The sequence below is a fragment of the Borostomias antarcticus genome (assembly GCF_949987555.1).
Source record: "Borostomias antarcticus genome assembly, chromosome: 23".
In the NCBI taxonomy this organism is placed as follows: Eukaryota; Metazoa; Chordata; class Actinopteri; order Stomiiformes; family Stomiidae; genus Borostomias; species Borostomias antarcticus.
In genome coordinates, this window is record NC_140256.1 from 7626234 (window position 1) to 7653660 (window position 27427).

Here is a 27427-nt window from a genome sequence, read left to right on the forward strand (position 1 = left end):
AGTCTCATCCTGGGTTAGTCCTGGTCTAGTCTCATCCTGGGTTAGTCCTGGTCTAGTCTCATCCTGGGTTAGTCCTGGTCTAGTCTCATCCTGGGTTAGTCCTGGTCTAGCCCTGACCTCTCTATTCTCCTGGTGAAACTCAGTCAGGCTGTATCAGCATGATGGATGGAACTCTCAAGCACTGGAGAGTGAAGTGTAATGTTTGTTTTGGGGTGAATGTGTGTGTGTGTGTGTACAGTTCCTAGACAGCGAGAGAGGAAGAAAGGTTTATGTGTGTGTGTGTGTGTGTGTGTGTTATTCCTACACTTAAAACTGATTTTGCTTTAGTCACTGCAGTAAAGTATAGGCTACTGTACATCCTGCATGTGTGTCCCAAACACACTTCTCTCTAGAGAGCGGAAATAGTAGCAGGGTTTTACAACGTTGGTCCTCGATAGCATTAGTGTCTGTGTGTGTGTGTGTGTGCGTGTGTGTGCCATGCCGTAGCATGTGTGTGTAAAACAGTTCAGACGCTGTTTTTTCCAGACTGGCTCGTAAACCACATCTGGAGAAAGAATTTAGATTCTTTCCCTCCCTCCCTCACTTGACTCCCTGCTCTGGAGAAGACGAGGAAAGAACGCCAGTCAGCTTCTTTGTGTTTCACCGTTGTCTTCGGGGAGGGGTACGTCCAGCCTGGTCTCCGCAGCGCTGGCCAGGAGAGAGGGAGAGAGGGAGGGAGAGCAGGAGGAGGGGAAGAGTGATAGGGAGTTGTGTTTTATTGTGGACCGAGTAAAATGATTGTGTGTGTGTCTTGTGCCTGTGTGGTAAGATGGACGGAGCAGGCACTAGGACAGTAGGACATTAGACAATGGTCACCTGGCGCACTCACCTGTTCCCCCCCCCCCCTCTCTCTCTCTCTCTCTCTCTCTCTCTCTCCAGCCTATCTGTGGAAGGTACCAGTGGGTCTGCCAGTCCGGCCCCAGTAGCCGACCCCCTTACACCAACCTAACCGACAACCTCTCCCTGCACTCCTATTGGCTGGCTGCTACTGCTTCCCCCGTTCTGATTGGCTCTGGCAGGACTGTTGATGGAGCCACGGGATCTGGTTGGCTCAGTCCGGCCCAAGGAGGTAGCATTAGAGGGAGGCAGGGAATCGAATGAAGAGGACCAGGAAGTAGCGGGGCTTGACCTGGCGCAGGGAGATGATGTAATCGACCATGTCCTCCGTGAACGCTGGGGGGTCCCAGGAGAAGGAGAGGGGCTAGAGGAGCAAGGGGAGGGGCTTGAGGAGCAGGAGTTCTCAATCAAGGAAGCCAGCTTCCAGGAAGGAAGTCTGAAGCTGAAGATCCAGACCACCAAGCGCACCAAGAAGCCCCCCAAGAGTCTGGAGAACTACATCTGCCCCCCGGAGATCCGGATGACAGGGGAGAGGGGAGCCCGGGGGGGCCGGGGCTGCTGCCGAGGGGCTCCGGAGGAGGAGCGAGGACCGCCCAGGAAGAGGGTAAGCAAGCTTCCTGTTTCCATGTTGCTTTGGGCTGTGAGAGGCTGGTTCACACGTCATGTGGACAGCAGTAGTGAAGTGTTACTGACCAACTGACCTGTAGAGCTGCTCGCTCTCTCTCTCTCTCTCTCTCTGTCTCTCTCTCCCTCTCTCTCTCCCTCTCTCTCTCTCTCTCTCTCTCTCTCTTTATCTATCTATCTCTCTGTGTCTCTCTGTCTCTCTCTTTCTCTCTGTCTCTCTCTCTCTTTCTCTCTGTCTCTCTCTTTCTGTCTCTCGCACCTCTCTCCCTCTCTCTCTCTCTCTCTCTCTCTCTCTCTTGCTGTCTCTCAGTAGCTGCTCCTTTGCCTCCTTGGTAACACAGGGTCAAAGTTCGTAACGTAATTGAAACCAGTCATGGCTAGCTGAGAACATACACACACACACACGCACACACACACACACACACACACACACACACACACACACACACACACACACACAGGAGCTGAGAATAGGGTTGACATCAGCAAGTGACAGCTGGTCTCTGCTCTCTCCATTTGTGGTCACAGTTCCCCCTCTCTCTCTTTCTCCCTCTAAAAAAGAATCATTTATTATTCTGTGGACAGGTCCATAGGGACATTAAGTGTTTGCAGTGTGTTTGACCTACAGCGTGCATGGTGTGTATGTCCAACATGCTGTAGTAAGGTCTGAGGTCAAAATTACAATAATATACTAATGTATACTGCAGTAGGTAAAGGAAAGTCATGTGTACTCAGTGTACTGTCCTGTCTTCAGGCCTAGTGGGACGCACCCTGGGGGACACTTTGTGTGTGATCTGGGGGTCTGTGTATATTCTTTACTGTGATGTACAGTATATGATCGCACACACACGCACGCACACACACACACACACACACACACACACACATACAATCTTATCTTATCTCCCCCATGAAATTTTTACGTCAAAAACTTCAGTTCTGTTGAAGTTCTGGTGAATTTGTATGCATCAATTTGTGCTGGATTAGCTTGTCTGCTGCTGTCTAGTTAGCTAACTTGAATGCCAACGCCATTTAGAATTCTGTCCTCAACACATAGACCTAGCTACATAGTTACTAACATCAGAAGACACACTAAACACTGCTGTTGGTTACATTACTTATGTAGCGACAGCATTTTCCAATTATGTTCCGCCACAGTCTCATAATGAACCGAAAATAATATTGTTACTTCATCTCTCACTAGGGTTGCCAACTTTCTCAAATCAGGGACTAAAGTGTGTCTTATTCAATTGAAAAGGCAAAAAATGTGCAATTGAGAATTCTCAATGTCATAAAGTACAGAGGGCTTTCGTCGAGTCACTGCTGACAGGCTTTAACCTGCATATTTGTTGTTTTTTGCTTGTTGTAGCTGCACAGTGTTTTCTTTTTTGCATTTAAATCCATATTTTCACATGCCCAGCCAACCGAAACACACCAAACGTAGCCTAGTGAATATTCTTTTGCAGGAACTTGGTGTTTGCGCTGCATACAGCTGATACGCACGGCGGGGGCTGTGATTGGATCAATTATACGGGACACAATTATTTTGCACAATATACAGTAAGCGATGTTGCGGCTAATATGGGACAGTTGGCAACCCTACCTCTCACTCCCAGTCAGAATATGGCTGCTAGCCATGATGCTAATTCTTGCTATGTTAAACTCAATTGGCAAATGTTAAAAACATTAGTGATCTAAAAGTCCCTCTAATTTCCGCTATTTTTGGCATTAAACGATTCTTTGCCCTGCCGTCTGGCGGACTGCCAACCCTGTACAATTAATGGGAAACACAGAATTACTTCCATAGGTGAAGGGAACTGCTGAACTCTTGCTCTTTGCGCTGTCCGGTCTCGTCCCTGCACCCTGTCCAATGTTGTCTCCATGTTATGCACCATGACCGAAAGCAAATTCCTAGTATGTTGAAAAACTGCATGGCAATGAAACACATTCTGATTGTGATTCTGATTCTATGTACTTCAGGATGTAAAGGGAACTAGTGTATACTTCAGTATACTGGTAGAACTCAGGCCAGAGAATCCAACAGGCATGTGTTGTGATTGACTTGCTGTCATAGTAACTTGTCAAGAGGGAGATGCTTCTCAGATAGGTGTGTGTGTGTGTGTGTGTGTGTGTGTGTGTGTGTGTGATTGTGTGTGAGTTAGATCAGTTTCAACCATCAAAACCCCTTGTCCCCTACGTACCATTCCCTCTTCCCTCCCTCCACCCCCCCCTCCACCCCCTCTCCCTCCACCCCCCTCTCCCTCCATCCCTCCACCCCCCTCTCCCTCCATCCCTCCACCCCCCTCTCCCTCCATCCCTCCACCCCCCTCTCCCTCCATCCCTCCACCCCCCTCTCCCTCCAAACGCCTATCAGAGTAATACAGGCGGGCCCACTGGAGAGGAACAGGTTTAAAGAGAGAGAGAGAGAGAGAGAGTGTGTGTGTTGTGTTTGGGTTAAATGCTGTCTTTGTGGTGGTGTGTGTGGGGCGGGGGAAGGGGTGTGTGTGTGTGTGTGTGGGGGGGGGGGTCTGGCAGGGAGCAGATGGACCGCCTCTCTGTTGTATTGTGTCTGGAGCTGCTGCTCTCTCTCTCGCTCACTCTCACCTTCTCTCTATCTTCCTGTCTCTGCCTCACTCTCTCTTTCTCCCTCTCACTCACTGTCTTTATCTCTCTCTCTCCATCTCTTTCTTTCTCTCTCTCTCTTTCTCTGTCGTAGTGGCAGATGGTGGTGGAGAGCAGAGGAGAGCCCAGAGTGTGAACAGGAGAGAGAGGGGGGGGGGGGGGGGCAGGCATATGGAGAGCCTAGTTAAGGGGCCCCCCTTGGAAGGAGAGATAGAAAAAGAGAGGGTCACTACAGGAGGCTATATGAGAGAGAGAGAGAGAGGGAGTGAGAGTGGGAGGGACACACACACACAGGCAAACACACACACACACACACAGGCAAACACACACACCGTCTCTCTCTCTCATAGCTATTTGAGAGGGTTTCCCTAGTTATCTGTCCAGACCGCAGAAGGTGCCAAACAGCCATTTAATCCAGTTCACTATCTGTGGAGAGAGATAAGGCCTAGCTCCCCCAGGACTCCAGGGAGTGTGTGTGTGTGTGTGTTTCTGTTTATGAATGTGTGTGTGTGTGCGTGTGTGTGCGCGCGCACACTCTAGCAGTGAATATTTACTGTATTGTCTTGACAACCCTTCTCCTCGGTGGTCTCAAGCTTGTTTGTGTGCGTGTGTGTGTGCCTGTTTGTCACATCCTTTTGATGTGAGTATTCATCCCCGATGGTGGCTGGTGACCCATGGGACATGATGAGCTCATAAAATTGGAACGCGTGTGTGTGTCTGCATGTGTCAGTGTGATTGCGTGTGTCTGTTTAGATCAGCTCATCTCAGCCTCTCTAGAGGGATGTTTCTCTGTGTTTGAGGGTGGATGGGCAGAGACGGGGCTGTGTGTGTGTGTGTGTGTGTGTGTGTGTGTTTGAGAGGGGGAGGTGAGCTGAGTGTTTTAGCACCACTGAAATACCAGCTGTCCATCTGGGTCTGACCCCCCCCCCCCCCCCAATACACGCTCGCTCTCTCTCTCTCTCTCTCACACACACACACACACACACACACACACACACACACACACACAAACAACCACAACTACCAATGATGGGTTAGCTCTCAAGCCTGAGAGACCAGGTAGGGGCTGAGAATGGGACTACATACCATCCATTACACAATGAGAAAGACTGCTCCCTAATCAGCTCGATTTTAGTGCTGGTTGTGCAGAATGACTGCCAGGTCATTCCTGGTAAAAGCGCAGTCACACACACACACACACACACACTGAAAGGCTAGCAGCAGAGAGAAGTGAACTCTGACCCTGCTTGACATCCAGGGGCAAGGGTGGGACTGCACCCTGCAGTTGTGCAAGACAATTGTGTGTGTTTGTGTGTGTCTTTCTGTATGTTTCTGGGGGGGAGGTCTCGGTTGAGACAACTGGAGTCTGACCCATGTCTTCTTGCCCCAGGGCTAATGTGTGTGCGTGCGTTTGTGCTTGTGTGTCTGTGTGTGTGTGTGTGTTGAAGTGGGTAGGTGGGTGGGGGGGCTTGAGGGGGGGGGGGGGTACAGATGCACACCAGTCACCCTGTGGTGAAGTTTAGTGACAGTGTAGTTTAATAATGGTGTAGTTTAGTGATGGTGTAGCTTATTGGTAGTGTAGTTTAATAATGGTGTAGTTTAGTGATGGTGTAGTTTGGTGATGGTGTAGTTTAGTGATGGTGTAGCTTATTGGTAGTGTAGTTTAATAATGGTGTAGTTTAGTGATGGTGTAGTTTGGTGATGGTGTAGTTTAGTGATGGTGTAGCTTTTTTGGTAGTGTAGTTTAATAATGGTGTAGTTTAGTGATGGTGTAGTTTGGTGATGGTGTAGTTTAGTGATGGTGTTGCTTATTGGTAGTGTAGTTTAATAACGGTGTAGTTTGGTGATGGTGTAGTTTGGTGATGGTGTAGTTTAGTGATGGTGTAGCTTTTTTGGTAGTGTAGTTTAATAATGGTGTAGTTTGGTGATGGTGTAGTTTGGTGATGGTGTAGTTTAGTGATGGTGTTGCTTATTGGTAGTGTAGTTTAATAATGGTGTAGTTTAGTGATGGTGTAGTTTGGTGATGGTGTAGTTTAGTGATGGTGTACTTAAATGATGGTGAGATTTTAACTCTTGGTCATTGGTCAGTCTCGAGCCCTGGCTAAGGGTTCGCTTATTAGTGTCTATGACGACACTGTTGACACCACGTATCCTGAGTAGTTTTGCGAGGCACCCCCCCTGACCAAGACCCCCCTTCACCCCCCTTACCACCCCCCCCGAAAAAGATCCTAGAAGAGACACTGCAGAGAAATGGGCTGGACTGGCATAAAGCTCTCGACCTTACGAATGCAGCAACACCACACATGTCCTGCCGCAAAACGCGTTCACGGGCGGAGGTCTGTGCTTTCCGAGCATCATTTCTAATTTAGCACTGGTGTAATTTAGTGGGTGTGTATAGTTTAATGATGGTCTAGTTTTGGAAGGATATAGTTTAATGATGGTGTAGTTTAGTGATGGTGCAGTTTAGTAATGCTGTAGTTTACTGATGGTGTACTGTAGGTCAGTGGTTGGTCGTTGTTTGGTAATGGTGTAGTTTAATGGTGTGGTGCCATCATACTGCATCATCATTTATTGACACATCTCTTGATGTACGTCGTGTGTGTGTGTGTGTGTGTGTGTGTGTGTGTGTGTGTGTGTGTGTGTGTGTTGGTGTTCATGCGTGTGTGTGTGTGTGTGAGAGAGAGAGAGGGTGGGGGGATTGCAGGGGGGGTATTGACTTTCACTGTGCTTCACTTGAAGCTTAAGTGTGTTTGTCAGTGAAATAAGATCCACACATCAGCTGTCTGACTGAGACACGCCTGTGACAGAGAGAGAGAGAGAGAGAGAGAGAGTGTGTGTGTGTGTGTGCTTGTTTGTGTGTGCATGAGGGGATAGACTGTCCACCTGTCAGTCCCTCAGGACAATTCAGACCAAATACAGCTGGGTTTATGAGGTCCTCTATTTAGTGGACTGCTTGAGCACACAAAACCAGCTCTGTGCCAAAACCAGCTCTGTGGTCTAATGGTAGAGTGTCCGCCCAGAGACTGGGAGGTTGTGGGTTCAATCCCTTGCCGAGTCATACCAAAGACTATAAAAATGGGACCCATTGCCTCCCTGCTTGGCACTCAGCATCAAGGGTTGGAATTGGGGGGTTAGATCACCAAATGATTCCCGAGCGCGGCACCGCTGCTCCCCCAGGGGATGGGTCAAATGCGGAGAACAAATTTAACGCACTCCGGTGTGTGACAATCAGTGGGACTTTAAGACACACACACACACACACATTACAAAGGGTATGGGTCCTGGGCTCTACAGCAGGATCGGACCCCTAAGCACCGCTCTCTCCTCCTGTTTTAACCAGCTCACCCTCCCTGGTTCCTCTCCTCCACTGTTCTCTGCACCGGTCTGCCTCCTCTCTCTCCTATTTTAACCACATCTCTCTCTCTCTCTCTCTTTCTTCTCCTCCTCCTCGGTTCTCTGTGCTGCTCTGCCTCTTTCTTCTCCTCCTGGCCTCTCTATCGTTCTCAGACTTTGTGGAATGCCACTCAGTGTGACCTCTCACCTACAGAGAGAGAGAGAGAGAGAGAGAGAGAGAGGTGGGGGTGCGGGTGGAAGAGGAGTGAGGGAAGGGGTAGGGTGGAGAGAGGGGAGAAGGGGCAGCTTCAGCCCAGGATGAGGCGCACACTGGCAAGCGCACGCGCACATACACACACAAACACACACATACACACACACCCACACACACACACAGAAACAACACAGTGCTCCTTATCCAGTATTTGTTTCCATGTAAGGTGTTCTAATTGTGTGTGTGCGTGTGTGAGAGAGAGAGGGAGAGAGGTAGAGAGAGCCAGCAAGAGAGAGAGAAACAGAGACAGGGAGGGGGAGAGAGAGAGAGCGGGAGAGAGAGCGGGAGAGAGAGAGAGCGGGAGAGAGAGAGCGGGAGAGAGAGGCTGGAGTGCTGCCTCACACAAAGCTGTTATTGTTGATGAGTGGGGGCCGGAGGCCAGGCGAGCAGTCTGATTGGTTAAATTGTGTCTTACTCTGCCCACTCTGTGACACTGAGGATGTCATTATGGCAGCTCTGTATGCGTGTGTGCATGTGTACTATGTGTGTGTGTGTGTGTGTGTGTGTTTAAGAGGCAGGAGCTACTGACCAGCACCATGAAAGGAACAATCAGCACATAATCACTATAATAACCCTGCTAAAGCAGCTTTATTCACAAGCGAAACACTCACACACACACACACACACACGCACACATAAACACACCACACATGCACATACACTATTGTTGCTGATAGCAGGGATTAGAGGTGTGCTTTGTATAGCATGTGAATATGAATGTGTCTCTTTATGCTGTAATAACACCTCTGTTCAGCCAATCACAAGCTTTTGTTCAGATTAAGTCATCTGTGTCTACTTGAGTTTTAGAAGGGAAAGTGTCAACCGTTTCATGGAATGTTCATATTCAAAACAACTAGAAAGGGTGCTCAGAGAACACAGGCCTCGGCGCATTCATGTATTTTGTTGGTGTAACTGAGTTGAAATGGTTGAAGTCACGCCTCAGTATATGTAATAGCACAGGATCCAGGATAAGAAAGTTAAGATTTTCCTGATTTCGTGTTTATCTGATTTGTTTCTCATTAATCAGATATTATTTTGTTTTACATGCATTAAATGCATAGAAATATAAGTTAATATTGTTTGCTTTAACAGCGAATAATTAAAGTTAATATCTATCTATTTAAAGCTGAATTGACTCTTCATCATAAAGAAGAGCCAACCTTCAAAAAAAAAAAAGTATCTTGGAAAAAAACATATTTGCTGGGATTAGAACCCAGAACTCTTGACTGTAGGAGCAGTGTTTTATCCCCTCAGCCACCGGGCAGTACGGTCATCCTGGCAGGAAACATGAAGATGAAGTGAAGGAAATGGTCCAAGTATGGCCAAGTTTTGTTCTTATTTTCATTTGTGTATCCACCCAGTGATTCGGATCCACTCCAATATTTTATGGGTTGTAAGTTGGCCCATGCTACACTCCGCCACTGAGTTTCGTGAAAATCGCTCTGTTAGTTTTTACGTAATCCTGCTAAAGAACAAACAAACAAACAAATTAACGGAATAACGAACACACGTGACTGAAAATCTATACCTCCGCCCCTGTGGCCGCTGTGCGCGGAGGCAATAACACCACTTTGGTCCATTGCAACATCCGGTTTGCAGTGACAATAACACTTGTCAAGTTAGCTAACACTAGCGGCGGTAGCTAGCTAGCTAGTTAACATTAAAAATGACAACCAGCTATTCCTTGAGTCACTCAAAGGCAGAACAGTTGAGATATGTTAATAATAATCCCACCACCTAACAATAAGGTCCCAAAGTTAATTTGGACATTTTGTTAAAGTTTTTGACTTGCTAGCTTTGACTATTATCGCAGATTGACACACCGGAAGTTTACTTGGACCAAGAGTATACAGATAGGAGCTGTCTAGTGATAGTATGGAAGAGTAGAGCTGTCTAGTGTAAGTATATCCTGTCCGGTAAGAGTGTAGATCCTTTATCAGATGAAACAAAGCATGGAGTCCACCGTAGAGCTGCCTGCTGTATTGTGAGAAGAGGATAGAAGTGGCATTACTACTCAATACCGTTAATACTAGGGCTGGGTTTAAAAAATCGATTCATCGATTCTGAATCCCAAAATCGATCTTTTATTTAATGAATGAATGAATAAATGAAGGTATGAATAGTTCATTCATTCATTCAATGATTCATTCATTCATTCATTTTTGGAAATCAGTATCGATACCCAGCCATAGAATTGATGTGTTGCATAACTTGGCAGTCATGTAATTAAGATACAGCTACAAAAAACAGGTTTTAGTAACACTAACCGAATCGATATTGAATCGAATCCAATCGAATCGTGATAATCGATTCTGAACCTTGTGAATCGGAATCGAATCGATTCTTGAAATTCGACTCGATACCCAGCCCTAATTAATACAGGAGAGGAGATGCTGCACCAGTGTATCTGCAGCATCTCTGTAATAGCCACCACACACACACACACACACACACGCTGTGGGCCTCATCTTTACCTTCCACAGTCTCTCCTCCCTCCTCCTCCCTGCTGTGGGGCAGCTCAGGCGAATGAATGGAGCTCTTTATTCTCGGGAGAACTGGTGGGAAGAACGAGAGAAGGAGAAAGAGAGGGAGGGAGGGCTGCTGAGGGGTCTGAGAGAGTGGCCACAAGATCAACAGTACTACTGCGCGTTCTCTTCCCCCCCCCCCCCCCCCCCCCCCCCACACACACACACACACACACACACTCTCCCCCGTTTAAGTGCGAGGGACACAAAGGCCTGTTAGTATTCATGGTGTTTGTTTGCAGAGGATCTGCGTGTGTGTGTGTATGCGCGTGTCTGGTGCTGGTGTGGGTGCGAGGGTGTGTGTGTGTGTGTGTGTGTGTGTGTGTGTGTGTGTGTGTGTGTATGCGCGTGTCTGGTGCTGGTGCGAGGGTGTGGTGCTGGTGTGGGTGCGAGTGTGTGTGTGTGTGTGTGTATGCGCGTGAGTGTGGTGCTGGTGTGGGTGCGAGGGTGTGTGTGTGGGGGTGCGAGGGTGTGGTGCTGGTGCGGATGCGAGGGTGTGTGTGTGTGTGTATGCGCGTGTGTGTGGTGCTGGTGTGGGTGCGAGGGTGTGTGTGTGTGTGTGTGTGTATACGCGTGTGTGTGGTGCTGGTGTGGGTGCGAGGGTGTGTGTGTGTGTGTGTGTGTGCTCGTGGAGTTGTCAGATGCCCGGATCACAGAGAAACGTCACTGAATGAAGCTGCTGGGGGGAGGGGGGTGTTTGGTGGGGGGGTGTTGGGGGGGGGGGTGCGGTTCCCACAGAGGGAGAACGGTCCTCCACAGAAAAGAGAAAGAGTTGAGAAAAGAAAGGATGAGATGGACGGGGAGCCACACCAGGCCACGGGGGCAGAGGGGAACAACGTGGTGTCAAAGCCAAGGAGAAAGAGAGGGAGAGAGCGCGCGTGCATGTGTGTGTGTGTGTGTGTGTGTGTGTGTGTGTGTGTGGGAGGGTCTAGAGAGAGGATCATCAATCATGCCGTTTTGGAGGGAACCTTAGTACACCGGCTGAGGGTTATTTCTCTTTCGTTCTCCATCCCTCTCTTATCCCTCTCTCTTTCTGTCTCTCTGAATCTCATTCTCTTTTTTCTCTCTCTCTCTTTTTTTTCTTACCTCTTCTCATTTTCTCACTCTTCTCTCTCTCTTTCTCGGCTCTTTCTCTTTCTGCTGTTCCTATCCTCCCCTCCCTGTCTCACACTCTTTCATTCTTTCACTAAATCCTTCCCCTCCCCCCTCCCTCTCTCTCCCCCTCGTTCACCCCCTCTCCCTCTCTCTGGACAGCTGCCCAGTTCCATACACAGGGAAAAAATGAAACACTCCAACCGCCGGGCACGCAGCCAAATAAAAGGCTGCGAAAAACTATTTGAAGGGCATTGTGTGTGTGTGTGTGTGTGTGTGTGTGCGAGTGTGTGTGTGTGTGTGTGTGCGCGAGTGTGTGTGTGTGTGTGTGTGTGCGAGTGTGTGTGTGTGTGTATGTGTGTGTGAGAGAGTGAGAGAGAGAGAGAGAGAGAGAGAGAGGGATTTGGATGGTTGGGTTTGAGTTAGTTTTCTCCAACAGTGGACATGGACATATTTGAGTTAGATTTAGAGGCACAGTGAACCATGAGAGGAGGTAAGGAGGGAGGAAGAAGGGAGGAAGGTACGAGGTAAGGAGGGAGGTAAGGAGGTAAGAGGGTTGACATCAAGATGGAAATGATCCAACGTAACTGTCTCTTCTGACATTTACGAGCGCATCCGCTTTGTACTGTAGGCGGACCCTATAGTTAGCCTGCACACACATACAGTACACCACACACACCGCTTGGTGACAGAGTTTGACCTTTACTGTACCTCCTCATGATGAGTCACACATTACCCCATGACATGTCTCTGACAGCATTACCTAGTGACTAGTAACAGGGCCTGTGTGTGTGTGTGTGTGTGTTTGTGTGTGTGTGTGTGTGTGTGTGTGTGTGTGTGTGTGTGTGGTGACCCCTGACGGGGAAGAGGAAGTGTGAGTTTGTGGTTAGGGCGGAATCTAGGACAAAGCCATTACTGATTGGACAGTACAAAGCAGGTGAGAGGAGAGGAGGGGCAGGGAAAGGAGTGACTCAAGGTATATCTCTCTCTCTTTCTCTCTCTCTCTCTCTCTCTTTCTCGTATCCTTCCTGTATTATCTCTCTGTGGTGACTGTGGTTAGGAGGCCTCGTGTTCACTGCTCTCTGTCTTTTGATGGGGCTTACCATGTGTCCCAAGTATAGATTGCCTCTCTATCCTTCTCCCTCCCTCCATTCCTCTCACTCCTTCTCCCTCCATTCCTCTCTCTCCCTCCCTCCCTCTCTCTCTCTCTCTCTACCTCTCCCTCCCTCCCTCCCTCCCTCCCTCTCTCTCTCTCTCTCCCTCCCTCCCTCTACCTCTCTCTCCCTCCCTCCCTCCCTCCCTCCCTCTCCCTCCCTCCCTCCCTCCCTCCCTCTCTCTACCTATCTCCCTCTCTCTCCCTCTTTCTGTCTGTCTCTTTCTGAGCAGGTATTAGAGGTAATTTGAGAATGTGTCTATATCAGGTGTCTGTCATCCTATCCCACTCTCCCCTCTCTTCAGCGTTACACACACACACACACACACACACACACACACCTCTTGGACGCACTCACCTCAGAGCGTCCTGGGAGCAGCAGCCAGCCGTGACGAGGCAGTGTGTACTCTGTAGATAAACAGCCGCGTGCGTGTCCGTCGGTTTGCGCGCGAGCGCACAACGCATGTCCGCGCGCACGCGTGCGTGTGTGCGCCTGCGTGTGGCGTGTAGAACCTGCGCTCTGCAGATAAACAGCCTGCCGCTGCCAGAGGAACACGAGCCGACTACAGATCACTCAGGAGAATGATGGGGGACGTCAGAGACGGGGACCAAGAATGGAGGGAGACCAGGAGATGATGGAGGAGGGAGAAAGAGAGGAATTAGAGGAGAGAGAATGGGCCAAGCTCTCCTCCCTCTCCCATAAGTCAGTTGGTGCTGTACGCGCTATGCGTATTAACAGTGTATGTAGGTGCTGTGTGTGCGCGTGTGTGTGTGTGTCCGCGTGTGTGTGCATCATATTCGTGATAACCATGTACTATGGTGTTGATTATCCCCTACGGTTCCGAGTGGATGTTATGAAGGCAACAAGGCTGTAGTGATTTTTTAATGAGGAATAAGGCTGGATACATCTGTGCTTAATTCAACCTCTTAGTTGTTTTTTGTATCAATGGAATCTATACACTATAGTATAGTGAACACATGGCATGTTCTTCATCACTGTGGTGTAAATCTTGGCATATGAAAATGGTTTTAACCCTCCTGTATCTGTATGTGTGTGTGTGTGTGTGTGTGTGTGTGTGTGTGTGTGTGTGTGTGTGTGCGTGTGCGTGTGTGTCTCTGCCCTCCTCAGACATATGAGCGACAGTTCAAAGCAGCGGAGCAGAGAGAAGGGGGCCTTCTGCAGCTACTGGGAGATCACCCCCCTCCCAAACTGGCGCTCACACAACCACACCTCCACACCCCCACCTGGGACCTGCTCTCCACTGGCCCAGCCAATGAGGTGGACACAGAGTCCGCCAGAGAACAGGCGGCCACCAATAGGAGTCCTCTGGTTGACCCAATCCAGCCGTACTCCCAGAGAGGCCCAGAAGAAAGCCCTTTCCCCGAAAGGTCCCTGACCCCTGACCCTCAGTTGCCCGTAGTAACGGATGCAAGCATTCTAAACCTGACCTCCCTTAGCAGGTATGCATGCTCTACGTCCATTAATGGTCATATGCTCATCCATACTTCAACATCCATACATGGTCCTGGTCAGATGGACATGATGCACAGAAAAATACTTTCTCAGATCTAGTATTAAAGCTGCAGCATGTAAGAGCGTTGGAAGATTTTAAACATTTCAATATTGCTATTAGGCATTGGCCAGTATGATGGTGTGATAAACCTTAGGCAAAAATATCATGGTATCTCTGAGCAAAATGGAACAAAAAATATGTTTTAAATAAAATATAGAACATTTGGAACATTAGTAAACGTAAAGTACAGTAGTAAAAAAAAGAAAGAAAAACGAATAATTTTTTTTGCAGACATGCTCACTTTCCACACATTTGCTCACTTTTAGACGTTATGATGTAGAAATGTGAGCATGTTCACCTTTCCTGGATTCAGTTTGGAATGGTGAGGTGAGAGGATATGGCCACTGGAATGTTTTCAAGGTAAAATCACAAAAAGTACATTTTTGCGTGACCTTTACTTTGAAATCTCTGCCAAAAGGCCAGAGCCGTGAGGCTAGGCTCGCGCTGCTAATGTTATTGTGTTGTTTAGCCTGTTACCACACTTTGTAATGGATTATCCCTTACATGTAGCTGGTGGGTGACAGGTTGTACACAAACTCACTGCTCACATTTTGGGGGATTGGTAACATTAGGCTACTGTGAACTTGAAATTCCGACTTTGAAGTTATGAAACGCATACCGCCAGAGTTTACCGTCGGAACAGAATGTTAGTGATTTTGGAACCATGACTTTTTCACACCGAGATATACCGTGAAACCGGTAACTGGACCATGCCCAACTCTTGCTGTGATAGCAATTAAGCTCTGTGAAAATGTATTTGTAGACTGCTGTTTGGCTCTGCTACAGCAATTATAATAATAATTATAATTTAGTCTTGGTTCGACACAGGAGCATAAAAAATAATTAATTAATGAAAACTTGGAGGTGTGGCCACACCTTGTTCAAAGCATGTGCCCATGCTGCGATCCAATCAGCAACACGGGACATTCTTCAATGGCTTTATGGGTACCCAAGCACAAACCGTGAGATTGCATCTGACTGAATTTACCCCAAAAGATAGAATCTTCACTCTGTGCTTGGTAATGGCTAACTCGTAGCTGGCACATAGTGCAGAATTTACATACAGCAGCTTTAATACTATTTGAACATTGATGCAGACAACTTGATGTTCCTCTCTCTCTCTCTGTCTCTCTCTCTCTCTCTCTGTCTCCAGGGGGAGGGGTTTGCAGGAGGTCAGTGAGCAGCTCTTTGGGAACATCAAGAGGAAGTATGGCAGGAAGGACTCCCAGAGGACGCTGGGTAGTACCCACAATGCTGAGGTGTGGGGGAAGCAGCCAGAGATGGGTACGGAGGGGCTGCAGCCTGCTGAGGAGAGGCAGAGGTCGAGGAGGGACGAGACTCCGCACCTGCTCCCGGAAGAGAGGGATGAGAGGGGCAGCACTGGGAGGAGAGGAGAGGAGGATGACAGAGAGATGCCCATGCTGACGGAGGAGGGGAAAGGGAAGAAGAGAAGGAGGCGGTCCTTCCAGGAGTCATACTCCCTGGAGGACCAATCGGCACTGCCACAGGACTCTGACATCACAGAGATAGGCCATCCAGGGCCCTCAGAGCCCAAACTAACTCCTAAGATGGCCGCCAACAAGCGAGACTCTGGGCTGGGGAAGCGAGTTGAGGTGGATTCAGAGAGGGCAGGGAGGGGAGAGAAAAGTGATAGATCTGAGAGAGGAGAGAGAGAGAGGGTGGAACCAGGCGTGAGCCAGAGTAGAGTGAGGAACAACCTTGTTGGCCGCTCTAGAACCAGCACTGAACCCAACCCCAATCCCACTTTGCTTAGCCCCAATCCCATTGCCAGCCCTAGTCCAAGGCCCAGACCAAACCTTAGCCCCAGTCCCAGGCCCAGGCCCAACCTTAACCCCAGCCCCAGGCCCAGACCCAGTCTTAGCCCCAGTCCTAGACCCAACCTTAGCCCCAGGCCCAAACCCAACGTTAGCCCCAATCCCAGACCCAGACCCAATCTTAGCCCCAGTCCCAGACCCAGACCCAATCTTAGCCCCAGTCCCAGACCCAGACCCAATCTTAGCCCCAGTCCCAGACCCAGACCCAATCTTAGCCCCAGTCCCAGGCCCAACCTTAGCCCCAGCCCCAGTCCCAGGCCCAGGCCCAACCTTAGCCCTTGCCCCAACCCTAGGGCCAGACCCAACCTTAGCCCCAGTCCCAGACCCAGACCAAACCTCAGCCCCAGTCCCAGAGCCAGACCTAACCTTAGCCCGAGCTCTAGATCCAACCATAGCCCCAACCCCAGTCCGAGACCTAACCTTAGCCCAAGTCCCAGCCCTAGGTCCACCCTTAATTCCATCCCCATGTCCATGCCCAGCCCCAGCCCTAGGCCCACAAAGACCAAGGACAGATGGTCCTACCTGAAGGCCAAGAGCCCCCCTAGCCTCAGTCCCAGGGACAGCTGCGCCCCCTCCATGGCCGCGTCCGATCCACCCTCAGCCTTCCCCATCACCCCCTCCAGCCCCCTCTACACCAACACCGACAGCCTGACTGTCCACGCCCCCCCCAAGAGGAAACGAGGGCGCCCCAAAAAGCAGCCCCTTCTGACCGTGGAGACCATCCACGAGGGCACCTCCACCTGCCCCCCCAGCCCCCCGGCCACACACTCCAGTGCCGGACTGGGCCGCGGGAGGAAGACACACGCCCTGGCCTCGCTAGCCCAATTCGCCTCCCCCCCCTGCGGCGCCAACGACAACGGGCTGAGGTTGCCCCGGGGCCGCGGAGGCCGCCCCCGGCCGGTGAAGAGGCTGAAGCTGGGGAAGGTGCAGAGCATCCTGAACGAGATCCTGTCCGGCTCCGCCCACAACGGCAGCCTGGCGCTGAAGTCCTCGTCCTCGACGCCCGTCACGTCGGCCATGACGGCGGTGGCGTCCAGCATCGAGGCGCGCCTGGGGAAGCAGATCAACGTCAGCAAGAGGGGGACCATCTACATCGGCAAGAAGAGGGGCAGGAAGCCCCGGGCCCAGACTCAGGCCAACCCCCCCCGAGCCGGCTTCTACGACGGCCACTTCGTGCCTTCCAACCCCCCCCCTCCTCCTCCTCCTCCTCCTCCTCCCGGCTGCGCCCCCCCCTCCCTGCGGCCGGGCCTCTACGAGGCCTCCATGCCCAGCCTGCAGCCTGTCTCAGCCCTGCCCTCCAAGCCCTCTGGCAGAGGGTCACTGCAGGCCGGCGGCTGGAAGCTGTCCCCGCCCCGCCTGCTGGCCAACTCTCCCTCCCACCTGTCGGAGGGGGCGTCGGTCAAGGAGGTGACGCTGTCCCCCATCAGCGAATCGCACAGCGAGGAGACGATCCCCAGCGACAGCGGCATAGGGACGGACAACAACAGCACGTCCGACCAGACGGAGAAAGGCCCCGCCTCTAGACGCAGGTAGGCTCCGCCCTTCATGGCCCAATTGGTTCACCTGTCCAGTGTTTTGTTTTGTTTTTTTGTTTTTTTGAGCCTGTGATACTGTGTTGCATGGTGTTGAGTGTGGGTGTTAATCTGGTCTATGATAAACGTGTTGCAGGTACTCGTTTGACCTGTGTGGCCTGGATGCAGCGGAGGCTGCGGTCCTGGAGGCGTCCAGCAGAGGGCGCTGTGAAAGGCAGGTAGCAGTGGTGGACAGCTTCCTGTCGCAGCAGGACAAGAAGCAGAAGCACCACCGCAGGAAGAGGAAGTGCCTGCAAAGCCGTGACCACATGCACTTCCTGTCTGAGTTAGAGGAGGTTAGCCAATCAAACTTCATATTTAAATCACATCCGGCTTCACTACGCCAGAACATCTCTGTCCACCCAGAACATTCCGCGAAGGCCAGTGAAACACTGAGGATTAGAGGTGTACGTGTCTGGGTTCATACTTAAAGTGTGTGTGTCCTCCCGTCCTCCAGGTGGTGCTGAAGCTGCAGCAGTTGCGCGTGTCTCACCGGCGCTCCTCCTGCTACACCCAGCAGCCCTACCCCTCCATCTTCCGCCTCAACTTCCACCACTACTACCCCCTCACCTTCCACCCCTACGCCTGCGACTCCGCCCCCTACCTGCGCAGGAGCGCCCAGCTGAAGGCCAAGAGGAGGCGTGGCCGTCCCGCCAAGACCAGCCAGCCAATCCCGGCCAAGCTGCCATTAGTCCAGGGCTATGGCTACCCGCTGGCAGGGGGGAACTACTATGCAGCGCCCTATGCCATGCCTTACCCTCCCCCTCTGAGCCTGGGCTATTACCCCCCCGCTCCCCCCCTGTACCTGCCCCCTCACCACCTTGGGCCCGCACCCCCTTCCCCCTTCATGAGGCCGGCCGGCCCCCCTCCCAAGGCCTTCCACTCCGGGGGCCACGCCAAGCTCCAGACAGGGGCCAAACTGCGGGCCTCCAGCGGCCCCCTCCAGGGTCTGTCTGGGCGGGCAGAGGGCCGGGGCCCCCTGGGAGGGGGGGGAGGAGGAGGCGGCGGCGGCAGCGGGAGGGGAGGTGGTCTGGGGGGGGTCCGCCTCCACAAGAGGAAACACAAACACAAGCACAAGCACAAGGACGAGGCCCTCCTCTCGGCCAGGGACCGGCAGGAGCTGGGCGGCCTCTTTAGCGGGAGCCTGCTGAGTGACCGGCGGGAGATGACCGGCCAGGGCGGGGAGAAGCAGAGGGGCGCCCCGAGGGGCCAGAGGGCGGCGCTGTCCTCTCTCTCCCTGGTCGACGCCCACTTCCACTCGCGTCAGCCCGGGCAGCCGATGAGCGGCTTCCTGAGCGGCTACCGTGGCCAATCGCAGCGAGCCTCTGAGCTGTTCTCCGAGTCGCGTGAAGAGGCGAGCAGTGGGAGGAGCCGGAGGAGGGGCCTGCCGGTGTTCGGAGAGGAGGGGATGATGTCGTTCCAAAACGCCAGGAAGGAGGAGAGTCTCATGTCCGACTGCCCCTCACTCACAGGTAGGTCTCCATGGTAATACAGCAGCAGCACTCACTCACAGGTTACCACGGTGACACGATACTCATTCACAGGTAGGTTACCGTGGTGGTGCAACACATACTCACTCACTCAGTCGCAGGAAGGTTACCATGGTGAAACGCCACTCACTCAGTCACAGGAAGGTTACCATGGTGACGCACCACTCACTCAGTCACAGGAAGGTTACCATGGTGATACAACACTCATTCTCTCACTCACACTCGCACCCTGGCAACGCCCCGGCTCCTGAGTTTTACATATTCATAGAATGTACATAATATACTCTCCATATACACATTTACCCCTGCAAATATAGGAACAGGTACAGGAGGTACAGGAGACAGGCTAGCGGGGCTGGAGCGTGTTTGGGTACATTCTGTATTCTGCAGTCTGGGAGCACATCTGGCCGGGAGAGAGAGAACGTAATGCATGGATGGAGACGACTATAATTCACCAATCTCCCTCTTTCCTCCCCTCCCTCCTCCCTCCCTCCCTCCCCTCCTGCCAGAGCCTGTGCCAAAGATATATTATTCCTACAGGGTGATTGATGTCCTCCAGACAGGCTGTAAAAGGCCTGCCTGCTAGAGGACCTGGCTGCCAGCCAGGGGCTTAATGACTGGGGCCTAGTCCACTGGAGGGGAGGAGAAGCCAGGGGCTCAGTTAGAATACAGCCCCCACCCCAGGGGACCAAAGGGGGGGATGACTCATACACGCTACCCTTTCTCTCAGTTTCCCCCGTCTCCCCTCTCCCCATCTACCAACGCTGGCCCTCACGTCCCTTTCTCTAAATCTCTCTCTCTCTCTCTCTATGTCTCTCTGTCCTTTCTCTACCTATTTCCCACTCTTCCTACATCCATAATACCCGCTCTTCTTTGTTACCTCTCCCTCCTCTCCCCCCAGCCCCCCCTCTCCTCGTCAGCTCCCCCCTCCTCTCCCCCCCTCTACCTTCTCCCCCCTCCTCTCCCCCCCTCTGCCTTCTCCCCCCTCCTCTCCTCCTCTCCCCCTCCTCTCCCCTCCTCTCCTCCTCTCCCCCCCTCTACCTTCTCCCCCCTCCTCTCCCCCCCTCTACCTTCTCCCCCCTCCTCTCCTCCTCCCCCCCCTCCTCTCCCCCTTCTCCCCCCTCCTCTCTCCCTTCTCCCCCTCCTCTCCTCCTCTCTCCCCGACCCCCCCCCCTTCTCTCCCCTCCCCCACACATCCCGCTACCCCTGTTCCAGCATGACTGCTTCGCTTCACATCCCCAGCCCAATTAAAACACACACACAGGTGCAGTCACATTCTATACAAAAACAGACTAGATATGAAATGCATATTCATTTCGGGACATTAACTAGATTCTAATTCATATTAAACAGGAACAGTTTTAACAGGGGACAAAGAATATTACTCCTGTGTGTCTGTGTCTGTGTGTGCGTGTATGTGTGTGTGTGTGTGTGTGTGCGTGCTTCTACTCTCACTAATCAGCAGGTCTTGTTGCAGCTGACAGCAGTCTCACACACACATTTGCATAAAAGCAGGTCATCCTCTGCACTGAATTAATGAAAGTAAGACAAAAATACACACTCTCTCTCTCTCTCTCTCTCTCTCTCTCTCTCTCACACACACCCACACACACAGACACACAAACACTCACAGTCATGGATGCATATACACACACACACACACACACACACACACACCTCAGTCTCACCAGGACTGTAGATCCGGGTGTAGAGGTCTACTGCTGGACAGCCGCATGGAACACTGAAGGTCACGGGTTTAATGTTCCATGTGCTCAGCTCATAAATTTTTGCTACTTACTGTAGTGGTTGGTGTGTGTGTGTGTTTATGTATGTATGTGTGTGTTTATGTATGTGTGTGTTTGTGTGTGTTTATATGTGTGTGTGTGTGTGTGTGTGTGTGTGTGTGTGTGTGTGCGCGTGTTTGTAGCCTGGACCCGGAGACAGAGCTAGAGAGCAGATCTCTAGATGTTTAGTGGGTGTGACAGTAGAGGAGGCAGGGTTCCATGTGAGAGAACCCTCTGAAATTCCTGTGAACCCCTTTTGGGGTTCCTTTCAGAGCCTTTCGTATGTGAAATCATTCTAGATAGAACCTTCGCTTGGTTATACCTGTAGAGAGTTCTCATACAGATACAACCAAAGAACCTTTTATGGTTCAAGGTACAGTAGCACCTTTTGTATATAAGAGTCACGGTAGTCAGACTGCAGCTTCTCACTGGTTCTGGGGAGGGGAAGAGAGAATGTCTAGAGAGAGAGAGAGAGAGACAAAGAGAGAGAAAGAGATTACGGAAGGAAGGAACTGGCTTGTTTAATTCTGAGAGAGTTCTGTCTGATTGTGCCTCTCCTCCATTTTGGATTTTGGCTGTGTTTCAGTTCTGGGAACCCTGCCCAGAGAGAGAGAGAGAGAGAGACAGACAGACAGACAGAGGGAGGGAGGGACAGATAGAAGGAGAGATGGAGAGAGGGAGAGAGGCCTGGGCTGGGACTCAGAAGCGGCGTATGAAGGCAGAGAAGGAGCAGGAGAGAAAATGATGGAGGGCAGAGAATGAGACAGTATTTCTGTCTGTGAGGGGAAAGAGGTAGAGTGGGAAGATGGAGAGAGACAGGGGGAGGGATGGAGGGAGGGAGGGAGGGAGGGAGGGAGGGAGGATAGCGCAGTGTGAAGGGCAGAGTGCCCAGTCCGCCAGCCCGAAGGAAACAATATGGCTCCAGTTTCTTCTGCTCAGCCATTCTCTACTGCTCAATTCATTTGCATTGTGCACGTGTGTGTGTGCACGTCTTTGATTGCGTGTGTGTGTGTGTGTCTGTCTGTGGGTGTCTGTGTTTGACAGGCTGTGCTCCAGATGCCGCAAGTCACTGTTGAGTAGCGACATTTAATGGTTGAAGGAGACATGTATGTGTGCATGTGTGTTAGCGCACGTGTGTGTGTGTGTTTTTATGTGTGTGTCTCAGCTGGGTTCTGAATGGCTCACATGAATATAGAGGAAATGAGGAGGAAATGGTTCATCCTATGATTTAGCCCGGGACACGACGCCAAGACTGTGATTGACAGGTGCTCTCTCTGTCTATGCCTTCTTGTTCAATGGATCTTTATAACATTCATTTGAATGTTTTTTCCCCTCTCTCTCCTCTCCTCTCCTCTCCTCTCTCCTCCCCTCTGCTCTCTCCTCTCCTCTCCTCTCTCCTCCCCTCCTCTCCACTCCTCTCCTCTCTCTAGGGAAAAGGCGCTACAAACGGAGGGAGGTGGAGGAGATTCAGAAGGAGGTGAGGAGGAACTTTGATCACGTGCAGAAGATCCTGCGTGTGAAGCGGCTACAGCGACAAGCCAAGACTGGAAACAACGTCGTCAAGAGGCGACCCGGCCGTCCCCGGAAACGACCTCTGGAGGAGCCTGAGCTCACCAATCACAGGGCAGAAGACAGGGCTGAGAGGCGTGGTGATGGGAGGAGCCTCGGGATGCCGGTGCTCGAGAGGTGCGTCGACCTGCCCGGCAGGCGGAGCATGAGGCCCAGCCCCGCCCCTCAGCCCCTGGAGTTCTCCAATCACGACTCGATCTCGGCGGCTATCGAGACAGTGGTGCACCGGGCACGCTCGGTAGCGCCCACTCTGGCCGGAGGCGGAAAACGAAGGGGCCGCAGGAGGGAGGAGCTATGGACGCCAAACAGCCAATAGGACAGCAGCAAAGAGGAACTATCAGGCCTATCAGGGAGCAGGATAGTGAGGCCACCCATGGTCCTCTGCTGTGGCGCCTCCCTGCACTAGACCTTATTCGCCGTCTATCTCTTTCGTCTGATTGGACGTGAGGACTAAGGATGGCCATGCGAGGACTAGTCTATCATCTAACATGGCACTATAAGACCTGACAATACTGCGCACTGTACGGTACTCTAGGATAACTGAATGTCATGCAGTCCTGTGTATAGTACTCTATAACTGTAGCTCCTACAGTCCTGTGTGTGTGTGTGTGTGTGTGTGTGTGTGTGTGTGTGTGTGTGTGTGTGTGTGTGGTACTATCAGCGGTGTACGTGAATGTGGCTGTAGCCATGTCTTTACCAGCAGGGTGGGGTCGGTTCTTGTGTTCCTGTGCAGCTCTGCTTCCTTACGCCTTCTCTAAGGAAGCCTGACACACCTCACCCTCACCCCCCCCTCCCCCCCTCCTCACCCTCATCCCTAGCCCCTTCCCTCATCCAGGCCTGCCCTGGGCCCTGACATCAAGGCAATATGGTGGATGGATGATCCTATCCCAGCCTTTTAGCAGCAGTTGGCTGACTGTACATAGAAACATGTCACCTGTCCTTCACCAGAGGAACTAGACATTTTACTGGCTTATATCTCTACTAGACCTGTTCTACCTTAGACAATGACAGTTGTGTATTGATTCATAACCAAAAAAGAAAAGAAAAAAAAAGACATGGGCGTGACCCAAGACAAGCTTGTTTTCAGACAGAAGGAGCCATGTTCATTCATTCGTTCATACATACATGTGTTTATACCAGCAAAAGTGGATATCAGGCCTGAAACTTGGTTTAATGCACTATGAAATAGCAGACACATTAATTCAACGCAGCACTTCCATGCTGGTTCCAGCCCTCTGTCTGGACTCTCTCTGTGGCTCTGGACCAGAAGTGGTCCATTAACTGTAAACATTAACTGTACACATAGTCAGTGTTTTAGAATGTAAAAGCAATGGGTCAGTATTTCATTGGGAACTGTCTGTTAGTTTGAGAGGTCTCTCTCTCTCCCCCTGTGTCTCCTTTCCTCTCTGTCTCCCTCCCTCTCTTGCTCCACCCCCCCCTCTCTCTCTCTCTCTCTCTCTCTCTGCCTCTCTCTCTCTTTCCCCCTGTGCCTTATGCTGATTTTAAAGTGTTCCGTGTCTCCAGGGGAGGTCAGAATGGAGGAGAGCTCGTAGAGAAAGATCCCAGTTCCTCTTCATGATTATCACCAGAACCCTGGAGCTCCCTGTGTCTTCTCCCAGCCCCCTAGTCCCTACCCCCTACTTCCTAGTTCCTTACTCTTACATCCTGCCCCCTACAGGTGTATCCCCAGGATGTCACCTGTGCCAGAAGAGGTTGTCGTTGGAAACCATGCTGTCTTATGTTGTTTGCTATGCATCAGGCCACGCCTGGATATGACCTTATAACGAGTGTCTGTTCTAGGTCCACCCTTCGACAAAGACAAATAAGTGGTCTTATGTAGTGAAAGAATCCATGTAACCAGAATAGTGAATAATACCAGTAATAATTTGTAATAAGTTGTGCAGAAAGTGACTATCATTTCATTGCAGCTCTAGTTGCTGCAGCTGCCTGCAGTACAGCCTTAATCGAAAGTGTTTGTTGTATAGTATTAGTGTGTCCATCGTCCACTCTGCCTGCATTGACTCTGGTTGCGCTGGTTTTGTCGCCTAATAACTGTACAGACCAGTAGAGACCAGTACAGATCACCACAGACTAGCACAGACCAAGCAGTACAGATCACCACAGACCAGTAGAGTCCAGTTCATATCACCACAGACCAGTTTATAGAGACCAGTAGAACCCAATGCAGACCAATGCAGCACAGACCGTCATTGACCAGCAAAGAACAGTACAGAACCCAACAGACAAGTACAGACCAGCACAAACCCCCACAGTGCAGCACAGACCACCAAAGACTACTACAGACCATGGCGGGTTGGAGGTCTCCTAGAGTTTTATCCACCAGGTTATCTGTGTTTCATACTAGCTGAAGCTCTGGTGCCTTCTATCTGAGAAGCTACTCTGGGGACATGATGGTCCATTCAGAACAGCCTCACATCAGCTTTTTACCTACAGTACTAGACTGAATGGCTGAACATTTGTTGAAGCTCGGCTCATGCTGGACACAGACAACTAATTTGTTTTTTCAGCAAGAAATAATTGTAATTATGTTTTCAGCAAGAAATGTCCAATTTTGTGAGTTAGATCAGTCCATGAGTTCCTTAATTTGGGTCCGTTTTAATGCATTATTCAGCCATTTATAACTTACACAACGACGCCACGTGTCAACATCACTAATTGAATCCTCGTTTTGGGATATGTTATGAAGGTCTGTTCCAAACTGGTCCAGGAGGACTGGTGCACTCGTCTACTGGCTTAGTATGGTGTTCTGGTTTAGTTTTGGTATACTAGTTAAGGACTGGACTGGTGGAGTAGTCTACTACTTTAAGACTAGTTTACTAGTTAAGGACTGGACTGGTGTACTAGTCTACTAATTTAAGACTGGTGCTCTAGTTAAGGACTTATGTACTTGTTGAGGACTGGTGTACTAGTTTACTGCATGTGTACAAGTTACAGACTGGTGTACTTGTCTACTAGGGACATTGTGGTCTGACAGTGAGACTGGGTCCTAACCACAGACCCCGGGTCAGGGTAGCCTGACTGTAACCATCAGAGGATTGAGGTCATATCTGACCATGAGTCAGCAGGCAGAGGGCATCATCACCGCATACCTTACCTGAGCAGTCAGGACTATGGGGCTGTTCAAGCTTTGAGGAAACCAGTACATGAACTTTGCCAGAGCACAAAGTCAGCTCTTCCACCAGTGTGGGCATATTTTGAGTTTGTGTCTTTGAACCTTTTTACTAGAGTGGGTTCTCCTTTCCTCGCATGCTCTATTTGATTGTATGCATAAATATTTTAGACAAGCAGAAAGCTGAATTTCAATTGAATTTGGAGCAAGACTTGTACATTGTTTGATATGTTTCTTTTTTGTAATGAATTTTTTGATTCATAAAGCATTTTTGTACATTGTATGAATATTAAAAACTGCAAATATTTGACATATAGAAATGAGTAAATACTTAGATGCGCATGCATATGCATATATCTGTCATCGTATGTGTGCAAATGTACACATATATTTTGTATTTGCATTCGTTCATATACAGATATATGTCTTAAGCACATATACATGCAGTATATGTATATCCATGTTCGCTGGCATGCTTCTGATCATGTTTATCCTCCATGATCTTGTAGGTTGTTTTGTGGGAGGGACATGCTTGTTCTCCAGGCTGGCAGCCATGAGCACTTCTAGAAGAACCACCCTTGACCTTGTCATGTGACCCATTGTGTGAAATAATAAATGACTTTATTAAGCTTATGATGTCATTCACATTTTGTTCTTGTGTACCACTTGCAATGGCAGAGATTCTCTGACTTCCTCCTTCTCTCTCCTCTTTCTCCTGCCCTCTCTTCCTGCTTCTACTCCTGATCCTCCTTCTCTTCCTCCTCCTCCTTTCCCGTGCTCCTCCCTTTTCTTGCTAATCTTGCGCCTCCTCACTCCTCCAGCCCCTCATTCCCTCCCCGTTCCCTCTCCTACTCCTCAGGTCTTCTGACATAGTCTGGTCTTTGTAATCTCCACACCACCTGCAGGCTTGTGCATCTAAGGGGACTGCTTTAAGTGCGACACCACTGCGCCACACAGTTCCATCAGGATGGGAGGATTACTGCGTGACGCCACTGGTGCCAACCTCTCCATCAGCACCACACTCAAATGCATGGACACAATTTTGGGCAGTTCACTGTGCTACCATGGTAACAGAAGAATTTTACTAGTTGGCAGCAGCCAATCGTGAGGCACTTCTCCCAGCGTCAGCCAATTAGAGTGCAGCCTGCAGCCCATCCCACTCGGTACAGCTACCGAGGGGATTCTACTGAGAGAAGATATGTATGCACCACATGGTGGACTCACTGTAAGTGTGTGTGTGTGTGAGAGAGAGAGAGAGAGAAAGAAAGGATGTGATGGACGGTGGAGACTGAAGTTAGGATCTGACACCAGCAGATGTCCAGTTGCCAAATTAAGCCCCCCACCTTTTCAACCTTTCAGCTTCAAGTTCACGTCGTCAGTCACTGGGCTGCCCGCTGCCCATATCTCCCTCCATCCCTGCCTCCATCTCTCCACTGCCCATATCTCCCTCCATCCCTGCCTCCATCTCTCCACTGCCCATATCTCCCTCCATCCCTGCCTCCATCTCTCCGCTGCCCATATCTCCTTCCATCCCTGCCTCCATCTCTCCGCTGCCCATATCTCCCTCCATCCCTGCCTCCATATCTCCACTGCCCATATCTCCCTCCATCCCTGCCTCCATCTCTCCGCTGCCCATATCTCCTTCCATCCCTGCCTCCATCTCTCCGCTGCCCATATCTCCTTCCATCCCTGCCTCCATCTCTCCGCTGCCCATATCTCCCTCCATCCCTGCCTCCATCTCTCCACTGCCCATATCTCCCTCCATCCCTGCCTCCATCTCTCCACTGCTGCTGAGTGATGTCTCTTGTGATGAGAGCTATCAGTGAGGTCGGAACGATGAGCAAGGACGCTCTCTCTCTCTCTCTCTCTCTCTCTCTCTCTCTCTCTCTCCCTCCCTTCTCTCTCTTTGTCTGTCCCACCCCCTTCTCTGTCTTGCCTCTTCTCTGTCAAGAGACAGATGCTCTCTGGTGGTGAG

General features: G+C 50.8%; 1 protein-coding gene across 1 annotated transcript; it reads left to right on the plus strand.

Annotated features, from left to right (window-relative positions):
* Window positions 1-1066: 1066 nt before the first annotated feature.
* setbp1 (SET binding protein 1) lies at window positions 1067-22638 on the plus strand (the record flags this gene model as incomplete). Its single annotated transcript, XM_084457487.1, has 8 exons — window positions 1067-1480; window positions 13629-13960; window positions 15227-16202; window positions 16304-16314; window positions 16388-17437; window positions 17577-17775; window positions 17937-18951; window positions 22184-22638. 8 exons carry the CDS (start codon window positions 1067-1069, stop codon window positions 22636-22638), a joined length of 4452 nt encoding a protein of 1483 aa, XP_084313613.1.
* Between the last annotated feature and the right edge of the window lie 4789 nt (window positions 22639-27427).